The sequence below is a fragment of the Malania oleifera genome, chromosome 13 (assembly GCF_029873635.1).
Source record: "Malania oleifera isolate guangnan ecotype guangnan chromosome 13, ASM2987363v1, whole genome shotgun sequence".
NCBI classification, from domain to species: domain Eukaryota; kingdom Viridiplantae; phylum Streptophyta; class Magnoliopsida; order Santalales; family Ximeniaceae; genus Malania; species Malania oleifera.
The window spans coordinates 71,845,317-71,860,249 of record NC_080429.1 but is presented as its reverse complement, the minus strand read 5'-3'; the positions used below and the strand labels follow the sequence as shown (position 1 = coordinate 71,860,249).

At 36.2% G+C, this 14,933-nt stretch overlaps 1 protein-coding gene and 1 pseudogene across 1 annotated transcript in view; both read left to right on the top strand.

The window, feature by feature from the left end:
- The first annotated feature begins 3,069 nt into the window (after positions 1-3,069).
- LOC131145461 (AMSH-like ubiquitin thioesterase 1) overlaps positions 3,070-14,933 on the top strand; it is a 33,981-nt gene continuing 22,117 nt past the window's right edge. Inside the window, exons 1-5 of the mRNA XM_058094547.1 lie at positions 3,070-3,499; positions 13,765-13,829; positions 14,008-14,083; positions 14,163-14,333; positions 14,582-14,676. Of these exons, the coding sequence (XP_057950530.1) occupies positions 3,386-3,499; positions 13,765-13,829; positions 14,008-14,083; positions 14,163-14,333; positions 14,582-14,676 (521 nt within the window). The 5' untranslated portion in view covers positions 3,070-3,385. The remainder of the gene's footprint in view (positions 3,500-13,764; positions 13,830-14,007; positions 14,084-14,162; positions 14,334-14,581; positions 14,677-14,933) is intronic.
- On the top strand, positions 9,290-10,128 carry LOC131145462 (ADP-ribosylation factor 2-like; annotated as a pseudogene).

Here is a 14,933-nt window from a genome sequence, read left to right as displayed (position 1 = left end):
CTGAACATTTGTTGAATTTATAGTCAAGGTGGAGATTTGTTGTTTTTTGTCTCATGTTGGTAGAAAAGTTGTTTTGAATTTTTTCTTTGTTTGTCCCATATTGGTGGGAAGTGTTTTTTGGATTTGAGGTTGAAGCTATATAAAGAGTTTAACTCTCCATTTATAAAACACACCTCAAAGTTGTACTTTATCAAAAAGTAGTGGATTGATCGTTGGCTCCCGCGAACGTAGGTAATTCTATACTGAACCTTGTTAATTTCTTATCTTGTTCTTTTTACTGTTTTTATTATTAGTTTCTGCATTACTTTAGTTTCTTATATATTCAATAGAATTAGTTGTAGTATTGGTGTTTGGCACAAGTGGGGTGCCCGACACAACACAAGATGTCTTCCCGCAAACAAAGTGTCAATCTTTAACAAGATAGGGCAACATCCAACCCCTAAAAAACATGAAGGGACCCCCCCAAAAGGAGGACAAGAAAACTGCACTATTTCACGACAAGCGTTCACATAGTCCTTTCGATCTATAAGGTCCATAAGATGACAAACATCACACTATCCCCTAACACTTTTGCTCTTTCCAAAACCCCAATATCTCACGAGCAAAAAGTTGACCATAGCTTGAGGTGGCATGCGAGCTTCACCAAAACAAGTAAGAAAACACTCTAGATGGTTGCAATCTTGCAATGTAGGAATAGGTGAGTACTCATCTTGTAAGAACTTTAGATTTGGAGCAAATTGTGTGTGTTAACCATCTTCAAAGTCATAATATAGACAAAAATTCAAATCTTAAGAAACTCTAGCCTTCTAAATGATGTGGGCCTAAGGGGAAAAAGTCGAGTGCCAAGATTTGAGGAGAAGAAGAAAGAATTGTTAGATAGAGAAAATGCCTGATGATTCGCCCTCCCGTGCTTTCCCATCCCCTTCTAGACCAAGAAAAAATATTAATGATGGTATCTAGTAAAGTGGCATGCTTGCCAACCTCACTTTCGTTGAGATTCCCAAAAAAGTAGAAATCCTAAGAAGGGAAATTCACCCCCCCCCCTCCAAAATAATAATGCAAAGACTTGGGTTAGGCATTGGGATTGAAGGCTGAATGCTAACTTAACCAACTACAACTTTGGTATTTTTGGTTTCAAACTGAAATCTAATTAGGAAACTGAAAAACTGAACTGGTAAAATTTTGGTACAAAAAATAGAATCAAATCAAACTAATTTAATTTTGAAACCAAACCAATTTGGTTTGGTCGGTTTTTTTGATTCAAACAATTTTTGCACACCCCCATTACAAAATGAAAAATTTATATTTTATCTTAGGATACATCTAGGATGAATAGGCCAAAAAAAAAAAGAAGGTTTATTTACAAAATTAGAGTCGCTATAGTTAAGATGAATTTAAAAAAGATGAAAAGTGGGAAATCTATAAAATTAGATAATGTTCCAATTGAAAATTGAAAATTGAAAATGCCTAGGGTATAAAGGAAGTATATGATTAACTAATCTATTCAACACTATTATAAAAATTTAAAAAATATGGGAAGAATGGAGGAAAAGTACTTTAATACCTATTTAAAAAAGTAAAGGTGGTGTTTAAAGTTATAATAACTATCACAAAATTAAACTTATGAGTCTTATGATAAAACTGTGGGAAATGATGGTTAAACAAAGAATAAAAATAGAAACGATGGTCGCAGATTCAAGAATCAATTTGATTTTATGCTTTGAAGATTGAGAAGAAACGCTATTTACCTATTAAGATGATTAATGGAAAAGTTCAAAGAAAAAAATAGGGACTTAAATAAGATTTTTTTTGTTTTGTTTTATTGATTTGGAGAAAGCATATGATAAAGTGAGAACCTATGGAAATTGTTTGGTAGGTTTTAGATAAGAAGGGAGCTTGTACCAAATATACTGACGTAATTAAGGACATAAATAATAAAGTAATGACTAGCGTTAACACACACTGCAGGAGGAGAGTGTAGAGAATTTCTAATTACAATAGGTGTACATTAAGACTATGCTTTGAGTCTTTATTTTTTTGGTTTGGTGATTGATGAGCTTATTGGGAATATATAAAATGAGATATTATGATGTACATTGTTTGTAAATGATATTGTTTTGTTTGATATGAGTAAAAGTAGTGTAGAATCTAAGTTAGAACTTTGGAGAACGTAATTAGAGTATAGAGGTTTTAGGATAAGAAATTAAACAAAATATATGAAACGTAACTTTTTAGTTGTGTAAAGATGAATATTAAGGACAAGAATAGACTTGATAAATAAGAAATCAACAATAGTTTTTAATGTCTTGGATCTATTATGCAAGTAGAGAGAGAAATTGAAAAGGATGTACATAGAGTCAAAACTGGTTGGGTAAAATGGATTACTGTATCAAGTATGCTGTGCTATCATAGAATATCATCAAAATTAAAAGAAAAGTTCTATTGGACATGCTTCATCGATCGAAAAAATGTTGGTAAACTAAGAAACAATATGCCCAAAAAGTGGACGAGTTGTATAATATTAAAGGATAAATTAAGGAATTAACAAATTTTCAATAAGTGAGACATACCATCAGTAGAAGATAAGAGAAGCGAGGGACGACATGGATAGTTTGAGTATTTGAAGCATAGACAAATTAGTGTACCGGTGAGAAAAGAGTGAGTTAGTCACCGTAAATGACACTAGGAGATGAAGTGATAAACTTAAAATAATTTAAAATGAGATAGTAATGAAAGATTTAACAATTCTTAAGTTAGTCAAAGAAAATTGACCTCAACTACGTAAATTGATGAGAAATGTAACTAACTCATACAGTGAGATTTAAAACTTATTATTGTTGTCGTAGGCATCCCAACGAATAAAGATTGAGAATTTTTAGGTTGGATACATTATGTTTAAATCCTTGGAGTAGAGTGGGATGATAGATGTGTCCTGTTCCAATGTAGACTTGCCTAAAAAGAGTTTTCATGTGGACTTGGTTGACCAAAAAACACAATTACTGTCATATAACAAAATTTTGATATGAACATAACTCTCTTTAATAGCCAGTGTGAACATGCAATTTCAATAAACCATTCAACATACAATTATTTGTTCGAGTTGTCAAAGAAGTTTTATAAAACAATAAATAATATAAAATTAATTCACAACCAAAAGTGAAGAAAAAAAACCCACCATTTCCGCCTCTCCTCTCCTCTTCTCTCAACTCTCCTGAACCAAATGGAATGAAAACCAAAGCCGCCATTGGCACCCTGTCCTAAGGTCTGACTATCGGAACCGGAGAAGGAAGCGCATCCAAAATCTCTCTCCGATTCGTGAAAATGTATTCTCGCTAGAAAGGAAGAAAAGGTAGTAGAATAGGAAGGAAAATATACAGACAATAGGATGAGGTCTTCTTCAGGACGAATCAACATTGCCGCGAGTGCTCAGAAACTCGTTGTCGATAATCGGATTACTCTCCGTTACTACTACCGCATCGCCGATAACATCCTCAAACAGGTCTCACTCCCCCCACCCTTTTTTAAAAAATTAATACGAATTATTAGTTTTGAATTGTGCTTTTTGGGTATTTTTATGTAGATTATTATCCGGTTATTTTTTTTTTTTGCGTGGGGGGGGGGGGGGGGCGGGGGGGAGGAAGCGATTTTGTGTTTGGAATGCCAGTTCATGATGTGTGAAATTGCTATATTTTTAGTTTTGATTTATTGACATAAAATAATGAAAATTGGGCAATGAAAATTACTAGAAATAGGTGAATTGAGCTTATCTGCTTTTGCACTATAATTTATTTGACAATTTGTCCAATTTGGATTGATGAAGCTTATACCTGAAGTACAAGGACTTGCAGTAGAATTTTGAGTGAAATAATATATATCTTTTGGATGTTTGAGCGAGATGCTAATCTTCATGAGCTTTGGCGCTTTGAAAGTAAAATCATGTTCTATAATGGAGTTGATGACTAGTTCAGGGAATTATTTGGGACCTTATATGATTGTTGAGGAATTGTGGCTTAATTAGCGATGTTTACTCTAAAAAGAATGCTTTTAGGCTCATGATTGAGGATTTAGATGAGAGTCCATATGAGGAAGGCGAGGCTTGTTTGTTAGAAAGGAGTTTTAGGACGATGAAATTAGGAAACCAGTGTTTGAGACAGTTAATGGCTTAATGCTTTGTCCTCGTTTTCTTTTTTTGGCTGTCATATTAAATTTTCCTTGTCTATCTAAAAAGGATAAGGTTCTAGGCATGGTTTCACTTGGACCTTTTTCCAAGTTTGTTGGGAGATGTTGAATGGTGATCCTTTGAAGGTCTTTCAGATCTTTGTAATGGTGTGGCATGAGCATGAATTCTACCTTCATTACACTAGCTCTTGAGAAGAGTTTCTCAATCAAAATGAAGGATTTTAAGCTAACAAATTTTGATACTAGCATGTATTGTTGCAAGGCTAGAGATGGAGGAGAGAAGAAGAAAAGAAGAGAAGAAGAGAAGAAAATAAAAGAAGGCAAGAAAAAGAGGAGGCGGCAGTTTCTTACAGCATTACTATCAACTTAAGGTTTGCCCTGTTTTTATATAGTAATAAATAATAAAAAGACTTGAAAGACTAGAATACCCCACTTACGTCACATAATTGCTAAAATAGTCTATCTCTTCTAACACTCCCCCTCGGAGGTCTATAATTATCACCTAACCCTAGATTGTTACCACCACTAGACAAGGCAGGCTAAAACAAAGCCTTTGTGAAAAGATTGCCGAACTCATCCACAGATTTCACAAAAGGAGTCCTTGCAACCTTCTTCAACACAACAACCCTCACAAAATAACTATCAACTTCAATGTGCTTTGTCCTTTTGTGAAACACAGGATTGCTAACAATATACATGGCAGCTTGATTGTGCTAAGAAACCAAGAATACCATTTGTGATATAAGAGACTTCAACCACACAGGCTCACTTACAATATGAGCCATAGCTCAATGTTCTGCTTCAAATCTAGATCTAGCAACTGTAATTTGTTTCTTGCTATGCCAATTGCCAAGTAACAAGTTTACCTCCATCAAATGTACAATATCCAGTATTAGACCTCTGATCATCAACTGAGCTAGCCCTATCTGCATTAGAGTATCCCATGACCTTAGAGTTTCTATTACATTTACATATCAAACCTTTACTAGGAGAGCTGTAAGATACATTAGAATCCTACAAACATCATCCAAATGATTGTTTGGAATTTTCCATAAACTCACTCACCATCCTCATAGGAAAGGTTACATTTGGTTTAGTGATAGTCAAGTAGATCAACTTGCCAATCAACTGCCTATATTGATGTTTGTCTCCAAAGTCTTGTCCAACATCCCTACACATGTTCATGTTGGGATCTATAGGATCTCAATTGGTTTAGCTCCCAACATGCCAGTCTCACTTTGCAAGTCTAATGTATATTTTTTTTGAGATAGATTCAACCCTTTCTTACACCATGCAATCTCAATACCAAGAAAGTAAGATAGAGTAGCCAAGTCTTTGATTTGGAATTTCGCTTGAAGCATTGCTTGACATTTGCAATCCCATTTTGGTTATTGCTAGTGATGATGACGTTATGAACGACCAACATAAACTACTAGATTTACCACACCTGCCTTGTTTTGATGAACAAAGACTAAATAATCAGAGTAGCACAAAATAAAATCAAATGTAGAGACGTAACTTGTGGGAGGAACGTAACTTGCATACCACACTTGCCTTTTCTTATGGAATTACGCTTTATTTGTAGTGTTCTGGGGCTTGTGGAAGGAACGTAACTTGCATATGTTTTTAGGGAAGAAAATACCATATTGGTTGGTGTGGGAAAAGGTTCTTTTTCTGGCTTCTTTGTGGTGTGTGGGCAATGGAAATTTCAAGGGGTGTGTATTTTAGATGTTCAGCGTGATTGGTAGTCTCTTCTTAGGTTGTGCTGATTTTCTTTTGCTGTATTTTACATTTTGTGTTTTTATTATTTTTATTTTTTTCTAGGGATTCCCATATTTCATTAAGGTGATGTATTTTCTCTTGATTCTAAATTCTTTCTCTATCTAATGAATTTATTTTTCTATAAAAAATAAAAAATAAAAAATAAAAAATAAAAAAACTAATGCTAAGACCACCTTACTAAATTTGTCAAACCAAGCTCAAGGAGACTGCTTAAGACCATAAATGAACTTATGCAAGTGATTGCAACCTACATTCCTTACGATCCTATCCCCGATTAACATATGTAACAAATTGCTCCTTGTATGCCTCTTCTTGCAAATCTGCATACAAGAAGGCATTCTTCAAATCCAACTAATGTAAGGGTGAAAAAAATTAATTGCCAACGAGATTAATATGTGAACTTAATTTAGTCTAGCAAGAGGAGAGGTCTCAAAATGGTGAATACGATATGTTTGAGTGTAACCCTTGGCAACCAATTGGGCCTTAAGCCATTCAATAGAGTTGTTAGGAAGATATTTAATGGTGTAGACCCAATGGCACCTAACCAACTCCTCAATGGGAGGAATATCCCCCAAATCCCACATCCTTTGATTGGTCAAGGCATCAATTTCTACATCCATTAGATGCTTCCACGTAGGGTTAGCAAGTGCTTAAGCATGTGAGGAAGGAATAGAGACGAAGGACGTTGACAAGAGAAAAGAACATAGGACTAGGAAGGTATTAAAGTTAAACTATAACAAAATGACTGATAAGCGGCTAATGATTGTCAAGTACATTTCTTATGTGCAATTGGTAAATCCAAGTTGCACTAGGATGGATCTCTAGAATTAAAAGTCAAAATAGTGATGGGCATAAACCCTTCATTGTTTCTTTGGGCCAATAATTGATGGATTTAGAGGAGGAGGAGAATTTTTCTCTAAAGGGATAAGGATTAGGGGACAAGAGCATCAATGCATAAGGTGAAGCCAAAAATCATTTGTGGACGCAAAATATATTCATCCAAGGAGGACTAGGCATTAGAGAAATAAGGTGTCATCTCTACAAAGGTAACATGCACTAACATATTTCTTGCAAGTGTGGGGATCATAACGTCTATGTACTTTTTGAGTTCTTGAGTAGTCAATAAAGACACATTTAGTAGCATGAGGAGAGAGGAGAGAGGAGAGAACTTTTCTTGACCCATATGTGGAACATGAACAAAACATGGGCACCCAAGGACTCAAGGCACAACATAGAACATGGATGTTCTTTGGTATATGATAGAAAAAGGGATTTGGTACCCCTAGAGTGCTGGAGGGCATCCTATTAAGCAGATAGCAGGTTGTAAGAAGCGCATCCATATAGAGGGTTTTAGGAACATGCATATGAAAGAGTAGAGACAATGCTATGTTAAATAAATGTCTATTTTTTCGTTTAGCTACTCCATTTTGCTAAGGGGTATGTACACTTGATGTTTGATGAATAATTCCATTGGCCAAGCAAAAAGGCTAATGCTCATTTTGAACAAATTCAAGATTATCAAATCAAAAAATTTGAATGCTAATGCCAAAATGGGTTTTTATTTTTGCATAGAACTGACTAAATACATTAGGAAATTCATACATGTCTGTTAGCAAAGAGATCTAGGTCATTTGCAAAAAATATCCACAGAAGACACAAAATATTGATGACTAGTCAAATTCTTGACTCTACGCAGACCCCAAATATCTGAATGAATAAGAGAAAACATTGATTTACCATGAGATTTAACTCTATATGAAAAAGATGTCCTAGTATGCTTTCCTAATTGATGTGCATAACACTCTAAATGAGAATTAGACTTGACCATGGGAAAAACTTGTTGCAGTTTTTGAGGCAATCGATGGCCCAAATGATTATGCTACTGATCCGAAAAAACACCATGGGTAAGAAATTGAAGACGTTGTATGACAAGAAATGGATCTACCACCACCACCATTGAAATAGTACAAATTATCCTTTTGAAACGCTCCACCAAAACTATTCTTTGTTTGGAGATCTTGAATGACATATTGAGAAGGAAAGAAGGTCACGGGTCAATTAATAGGTTCAAGGGAAATTGAGGCATTTATTACTTAGAAGAAAGAGGAATAGAAGAGATTGAGAGAATATTCCTAAAACTAGAGACTAGTGTAACTGAACCATGAGCAAGAGCAACCTTGGTGTGTAAAGTAGTGGGTTTTATGTATTGAAGTTTATTAGGATTACCGTCATATAGGAGGAGGCACTGGAATCAATAACCCATGGGCCATGGTGAGGAGGATGAGGATTGAAGAGGCAAGATGCCCGACTGTACTTAAATGGGCCAAAGTAGCACTAGATGTAGAAGACCATGTTTTTAGTAGTTCAATGATATGGACAAGATTGTTATACTCCTTTCAGAACAGGATAGATGACGTACTCAACACTTGGCAGAGTGTCCAAGTGCACTCAAACTATCATCAATAGAATTATCCTTAGAAAGAGACTTATAAGTAGGTTTCTCTTAGAGATCCCAACATCAATCAACAGTATGAAAGATCATGTTTTTAGTAGTTCAACGATATGGACAAGATTGCTATACTCCTTCTAGAACATGATAGATGATGTACTCAACACTTTGCAGAGTGTCCAAGTGCACTCAAACTATCATCAATAGAATTATCCTTGGAAAGAGACTTATAAGTAGGCTCTTAGAGATCCCAACATCAATCAACAGTATGATTATGCTTCCCACAATGCGTGCAAATGCGAGAATTGCCATGATGAACTCCTCGTCTTGATACACAACCTTTGCCATGACAGCCATCCGAACCTTGTGCTCATCCTCCAACACTTCCCTGACCACGGTTAAATGTAGTGCTAACCATGGCTGAATTATCGTAGGAAGAAGCCTAAGAGGAAGTCTGTAAGCCATTTTGGTGATTCGCATATGCTTCACTCATAGATGGTGTGAATTCACCGGCAAGAATCTGAGCCTGGATGGGTTGAAGCTTTGGACTCAATCCAGCCAAAGACTTAGTAGCCTAGAACTCTGCCCTTTGCCTCCGTTAGATTACCACTTTACCTAAAAGATTAAGCTATTAGGATGTGGACCAATAATGTATATTAAGCCTTAACACTCCCCCGCACGTGCAGCCTGACAGCACACGGAGAGATAAACAAACAATGAGTAACACCCATATTGGGGACGCCTTTTTTTTTTTTTTGACAGACTTACATCAAACGCGGGCAACAAGACTAGAACCTAGGACCTCTTGGTAACCAGCTCTGATACCACAAGGTTCGCCCAATTTACGCATCTGCCCTCTGCTCTCCCATCGCCACAAAAATGGGGCTTTGTCTCACTAAGCTTTTCAGCTGGCTATTTGCTCAGAAAGAGATGCGGATTCTTACGGTGGGTCTTGATGCTGCGGGTAAGACCACCATTTTGTACAAGCTCAAGCTGGGAGATATTGTTACAACCATTCCCACAATTGGATTTAATGTGGAAACAGTTGAATATAAGAACATCAGCTTTATACCATATGGGATGTCGGAAGTTGGGACAAGATATGACCATTGTGGAGACACTACTTCCAAAACACGCAAGGACTCATTTTTGTGGTTGACAGCAATGATAGGGACTGTGTGGTTGAGGTGAGGGCTGAGCTGCACAGGATGTTGAATGAGGATGAGTTGAGGGATGCAGCGCTGCTTGTATTTGTTAACAAGCAAAATCTTCCAAATGCAATGAATGTTTGCAAGATCACTGATAAGCTTGGTCTCCACTCCCTTTGTCAACACCACTGGTTTATCCAAAGCACTCGTGCCACTGCTGGGGTGGGGCTGTATGAGGGGCTGGACTGGCTCTCCAACAACATTGCAAACAAGGCTTAGACGATAGGTTGATCTTCAAAAACACTTTTAGGCTTGCAATGCGTAAGTCAAGATGGAGATGTCACCACGTTTGGTGATCCTTGTTTTACCATAATTCTGAGAAACATTATTTTTGTCATGACCCATTTTTATTGGTATTATAAAATAGAAGTATTGACTCTCGTTCTTGTAGATTTTAGGGCTATTCATGTAAGTTGCTGCATGTTTGATAAAAAGAAAAAAGAAAAAAAAAAAATGTGTCCCCAATATGGGTGTTACTCATTGTTTGCTTATCTCTCCATGTACCATTAGGCTGCACATGAAGGGGAGTGTTAAGGCTTGATATGCATTGTTGGCCGACAACCTAATAGCTTAAGCTTTTAGGTAAGGTGGTAATCTAAAATGGTATTAGAGCTGGACCAGCTAGTTACCAGGAAATCCTAGTATCTAGTCTTGTTGCCCACGTTTATTGTGTGGTATTAAAAAAATTGTAGTATTCCCTATAATGGGTGATATGATCATGTCTTTATCTCTCCACGTGTTGCTGGGCTACATGTGCGGGGGAGTGTTAAAGTTTGTTATACATTGTTGGCCCACAATCTAATAGGTTAAGATTTTAGGTAAAGTGGTAATCTAACAGCCTCTTAATCATCTCACTGTTGGAACTAATTGGTTGATAGACGTTGAGTTCCTCTCACATACCCCTTAAGAGTGCTATAATACTCACTGCTGGGCCTACCACCTTGGTCATATTTGAAAAACTTCTTATATAGATAAAAAACATGAGTTTGATTTTTATCTTGTGGGAAGCTTTCACAGAGATCATCCCGGACAGCATTGGGTGTCCTATGAAACATCATGTTTGCAACAATTGTGGCTCCATGCTATTCCACAACCGCACATGCAATATGTCATTCTCTTTTATTGAATCTTCATAATCCTTGGAGTCTGTAGATGGAGGAGAATGCAGCAAATACTTGGACTTTACTTTCTTGTTAATAGGCACGCGCACTGCCTGAGACCACAACAGGTAGTTGGAGGAACCATCATGGCTATGATCTCTACGTTAACAGTATCAGTCGAAGCTGTCTCTATAGAGGCAATATAAGGTCTCAAATTTCGATTTTGACTTAAATTTCGAAGCTCCATAAGTACAGAAATTTTGATTTCAATGTCAATTTCAATTTCAATTTGAAAAAATAATGGAAATCAGTAGTAAAGCATGGAATTCTTTTATTGAACTTTAGAAATGGTTAACAAACACAATAATGTAAGTTCTAGGACTAATATATTACAAGTTAAATACATCTATGTTGTGTATGAGGTGGAAAAGTGGTAATATAATATGTGTATCAAACATATTTGTAAGATAATGTGCATTGAACATATTCAGTTAATACAAATGATATTCGTAAATCATTTAAATATTATTTATTATACAAATAAAGATAATTTAGACATGAATGGTTAAATAAATTGTTGTTGTAAGTTCATTTCTTTCATATAACTTCAAAAGACCTCATAATAATCTTTTGTTTTGATAAAAATAAATAAAATAAATTAATAGAGAAATTTCACATCACTCCTAAATCTCTCATTTGAATTTCGAGGAAATTTCATTCTATATTCAAAATTTCAACAAGTTTCGCTGGAATTTCGAGATTTCGATAAATTTCAAATGATTTGTTCAGATTTCGACAGAAATTATGCAACATAGAAATCGAATGGTGTTTTGATCTCGAGGGTGATGGAAATCAGAAATTTTGATGGAAATTAAGACAATTTCGTGGAAATTTAAGACCATAAGGCCATCAAACCACCACCAATACACTACAATAAGTGCACGTCAGTATCAAGAATTGAACAACACAGTGAGTCAGTGACAATGCAAAATCGATCAGTACACAAGTTCAGAGCAGAACTAAAGAACTTCAAAGAGGCTGCTCTGACCACGTAACTGAAGTTACAATATCCTACGAGGAATTACCTGACCATATGGAAGTGGGCAGACCACAAGCAGCACCACAGGCAGTTGATATTTGATAAACAAACTGGCAGCACAGCAGCTACAGGCGTGATGGCCGGCAGCAACTAGAAGTGAGTGCCGGCAAGATCTGTAAATCGAGTCATGAACACCAATTAAAACAACTGGCAACTGATACAAGATTGCATTCAATCAATCATGAACATACAGCATCATCATGCCACAACCAACCATTGAACAACAGAACCGCAAAAGCAGTATACCAGGAACACAGCATAATTCACCTCACATCAGCAAATCACCACGAGCGCACACAGTGAGTGCTGGAAAGATTCGTAAATAGAGTCATGAACACCAACCAAAACAACTGGCAACTGATACAAGATTGCATTCAATCAATCACAAACATACAGCATCATCATGCCACAACCAACCATTGAACAGCAGAACAGCAAAAGCAGTATACCAGAAACACAGCATAACTCACCTCACACCAGCAAATCACCACAAACGCATACAGCATCCTACCAAGGATGCTGCACAGCCAAGCTGTGATGAAATGTGTCGCTAAACAACTCTTAAGCGAGCCATAAAATCAGTTTGTGATGAGCTGATTAGGGGAAGATAAGAAAAAAAAAAACGAAAAACAGTGCCTACAAACCAGCTCAGGTAAATCAGATTTAGGGGAGATTAATGCTGTGATACCATGTTGTAAAGTTAGAATTGGAGGAGGATAAGAAGAGAAGAAGAGACGATAGGAAGAAGAAGCAGGAAATGGAGGTGGCGATTTCCTGGAGCATTACATTCAGCCCCAGGTCTGCCTTCTTATGTATTGATAATAAAAAAACTCAGAAGACAAAAATATCCCACTTACACCACATAGTTTCTAAAATAGCCTATCTCTAATATATATGTAATTAAGATTCTTATGAAGATGCTTTGAAATAGGATGTGTAAGGTCTTGGTGGGTGGGCATGGTGCTCAAATTGGATTTTGAGAAAGTGGATGATTGTGTGAGTTGGGTTATCAAGATAGGGTTTTGGATAGAAATGGTTGGACATCAGTTGAAGGAGCTGAATTAGGGTTTATTTTTCTCCTCTTGTGGTTTCTTTGTCATTGTTAATAGGGAGTCCAAAAGCTGGTTTTCAGCTTCCAGAGTGGTTAGGCAGGGTGATGTGGATGTTCTCAACAGGATGTTTTTCAAGGCAGTTGATAAATATTTTGTGGATGCATGGGCTCTTTGTCGGTAAGGATCAGGTTGTTGTTTCTCACGTGCGGTTTGCAAATGAGACATTTTTGTGGGATTTTCCTGCTTCAATTATTTCAGAGACAGAAATTTTTAGTGGTCTCTGATTGGCTCAAAGCCAATAGTATACATTGTTTTAATATTCAATTGGTTGATTGCATTTAAGCTTATAGAAATTTTCCGGTGCTGCAATTTGCTAAAATGGTTATTATGAATGAATATTATTAAAGTTTTTCTAAAATTTTGATATTTCACTAAATAATTAAGATAATATACTTTTAGGAAATTTGGTAAATATCTACGTATTTTCTTTAATTTCTCACCAGTCAACACTAGACTGTTCTCAGATCATCAACAGATGTTTTTTAATGGCACAGAGCATGAAATAGGATTGGTAGATGATCATTGGTAATTTGATATGCTGTAAAAAAGTGCAAGCTGCAATTGAATCTTCTATGCTAATGATGCAAGTGTTACAGTTTGTTTATCTTGCACTTCATGCCTTGTGGACTCTTATCAGAATAACACTCTGCTGGTTTTTGCTCAATACTCTGATATCAATGTTTTTTTTTTTTTTTTTTTGTTCTATAAATTTTTTTTCTTCCTTTTCTTGTTTGGAACTGATTTCATGTCTTGTTTAAGAATTTGAAATTTTTTAAAAGACCACATTTTTGGTGTAAATTGTTTTTTAAATTCTAATGCAATTATTGTATTGTAGGCTGACATATTTCGGGAAGAGGAGAATATTCTAGATCTATACATAATGTTGCTAAGGTTTTCAAGGTATGGAATATAACTCAGATAAGATATCCTTGCTTTAACGTGATTTTAGTTTTTAGCTGTTTTAACAGACAATTTAATACTAGCTAGATCGTATACTGTGGATTTTAACGTATTAGGTGTCTTCTTTTGACAACCCCCTTTCACATCATGGAAAATTGAAGAATTTCTTTTGCTTCAGTTTGGTTTATGAGACCATACCATGCCATCGAGATTATGGGGCATCTCCGCAGAGCAAAAAAGTACTTTTAAAAAAGGTAGTGTCTTGTATGCTTTTATTTAGGATAATTTCTTGTTTCAAGTTTTTGTAACGCCATTTTATTCCTGAAACTGTAGAAATTGCTGAAAACTTTGAATGAGCTGGAGGAATTGCAGCCAATAGTGCAACAGAAGATGGACGAATCAAAGGGAAAGATTACACATAAAGTAAATGGGTGGAACCATGGCCATCAAAATGATTCCACACTAGGGTGCTCTAAAACCTTGATTAGTTATAACATAGCAAAGGTATATCATGCTTCATTATTTCATTGAAAAGCCTCCATCTCATCTCATCTTGCTTGGTTGTGCTTCATTTACTGGGATGGGTATCTGCAATCTTTATTTTATGTGACAATTTGTGATTGAACTCTGTAGCCAAAGTTGAGACTGTTTTCTCTAAACAATTTTGGTCTTTCTGTTCTCTACTGCTGCTCTTGTAAGTTGCCTATTTGATCTATTTGAAGTTTGTATCCATGTGTTGTTTACTTTTTCAGGCACCACAACCTGCTATAAGAGAAATCTCATATAAAGATTTAAGGGCTCAGCAGTCCTCACAAGTTAGGCTCGTGGGAGAGCAACTCCAGAGATTGTAAGTTCTCTGATTTTAAATGGGTCTCTTTTCTTGTGCATCTTGGCCTAAAATGATTTTGACTGTCAGCATTCAGGCATTTCTTTTACATTTTTATGATGAAGTCTCTTAGGGGACGGCTGAGCTGTTTGAGCATGGGATATCCATGTTGGTGGCCCCAGGTTTTAACTATGCCCTAGGTCTAGTGAGCCTCTTGATGAGCCAAAATAAGAGAAAACTGTGTGAAGGTTGTACTTAGGGGTTGGGCTCTGTCGGAT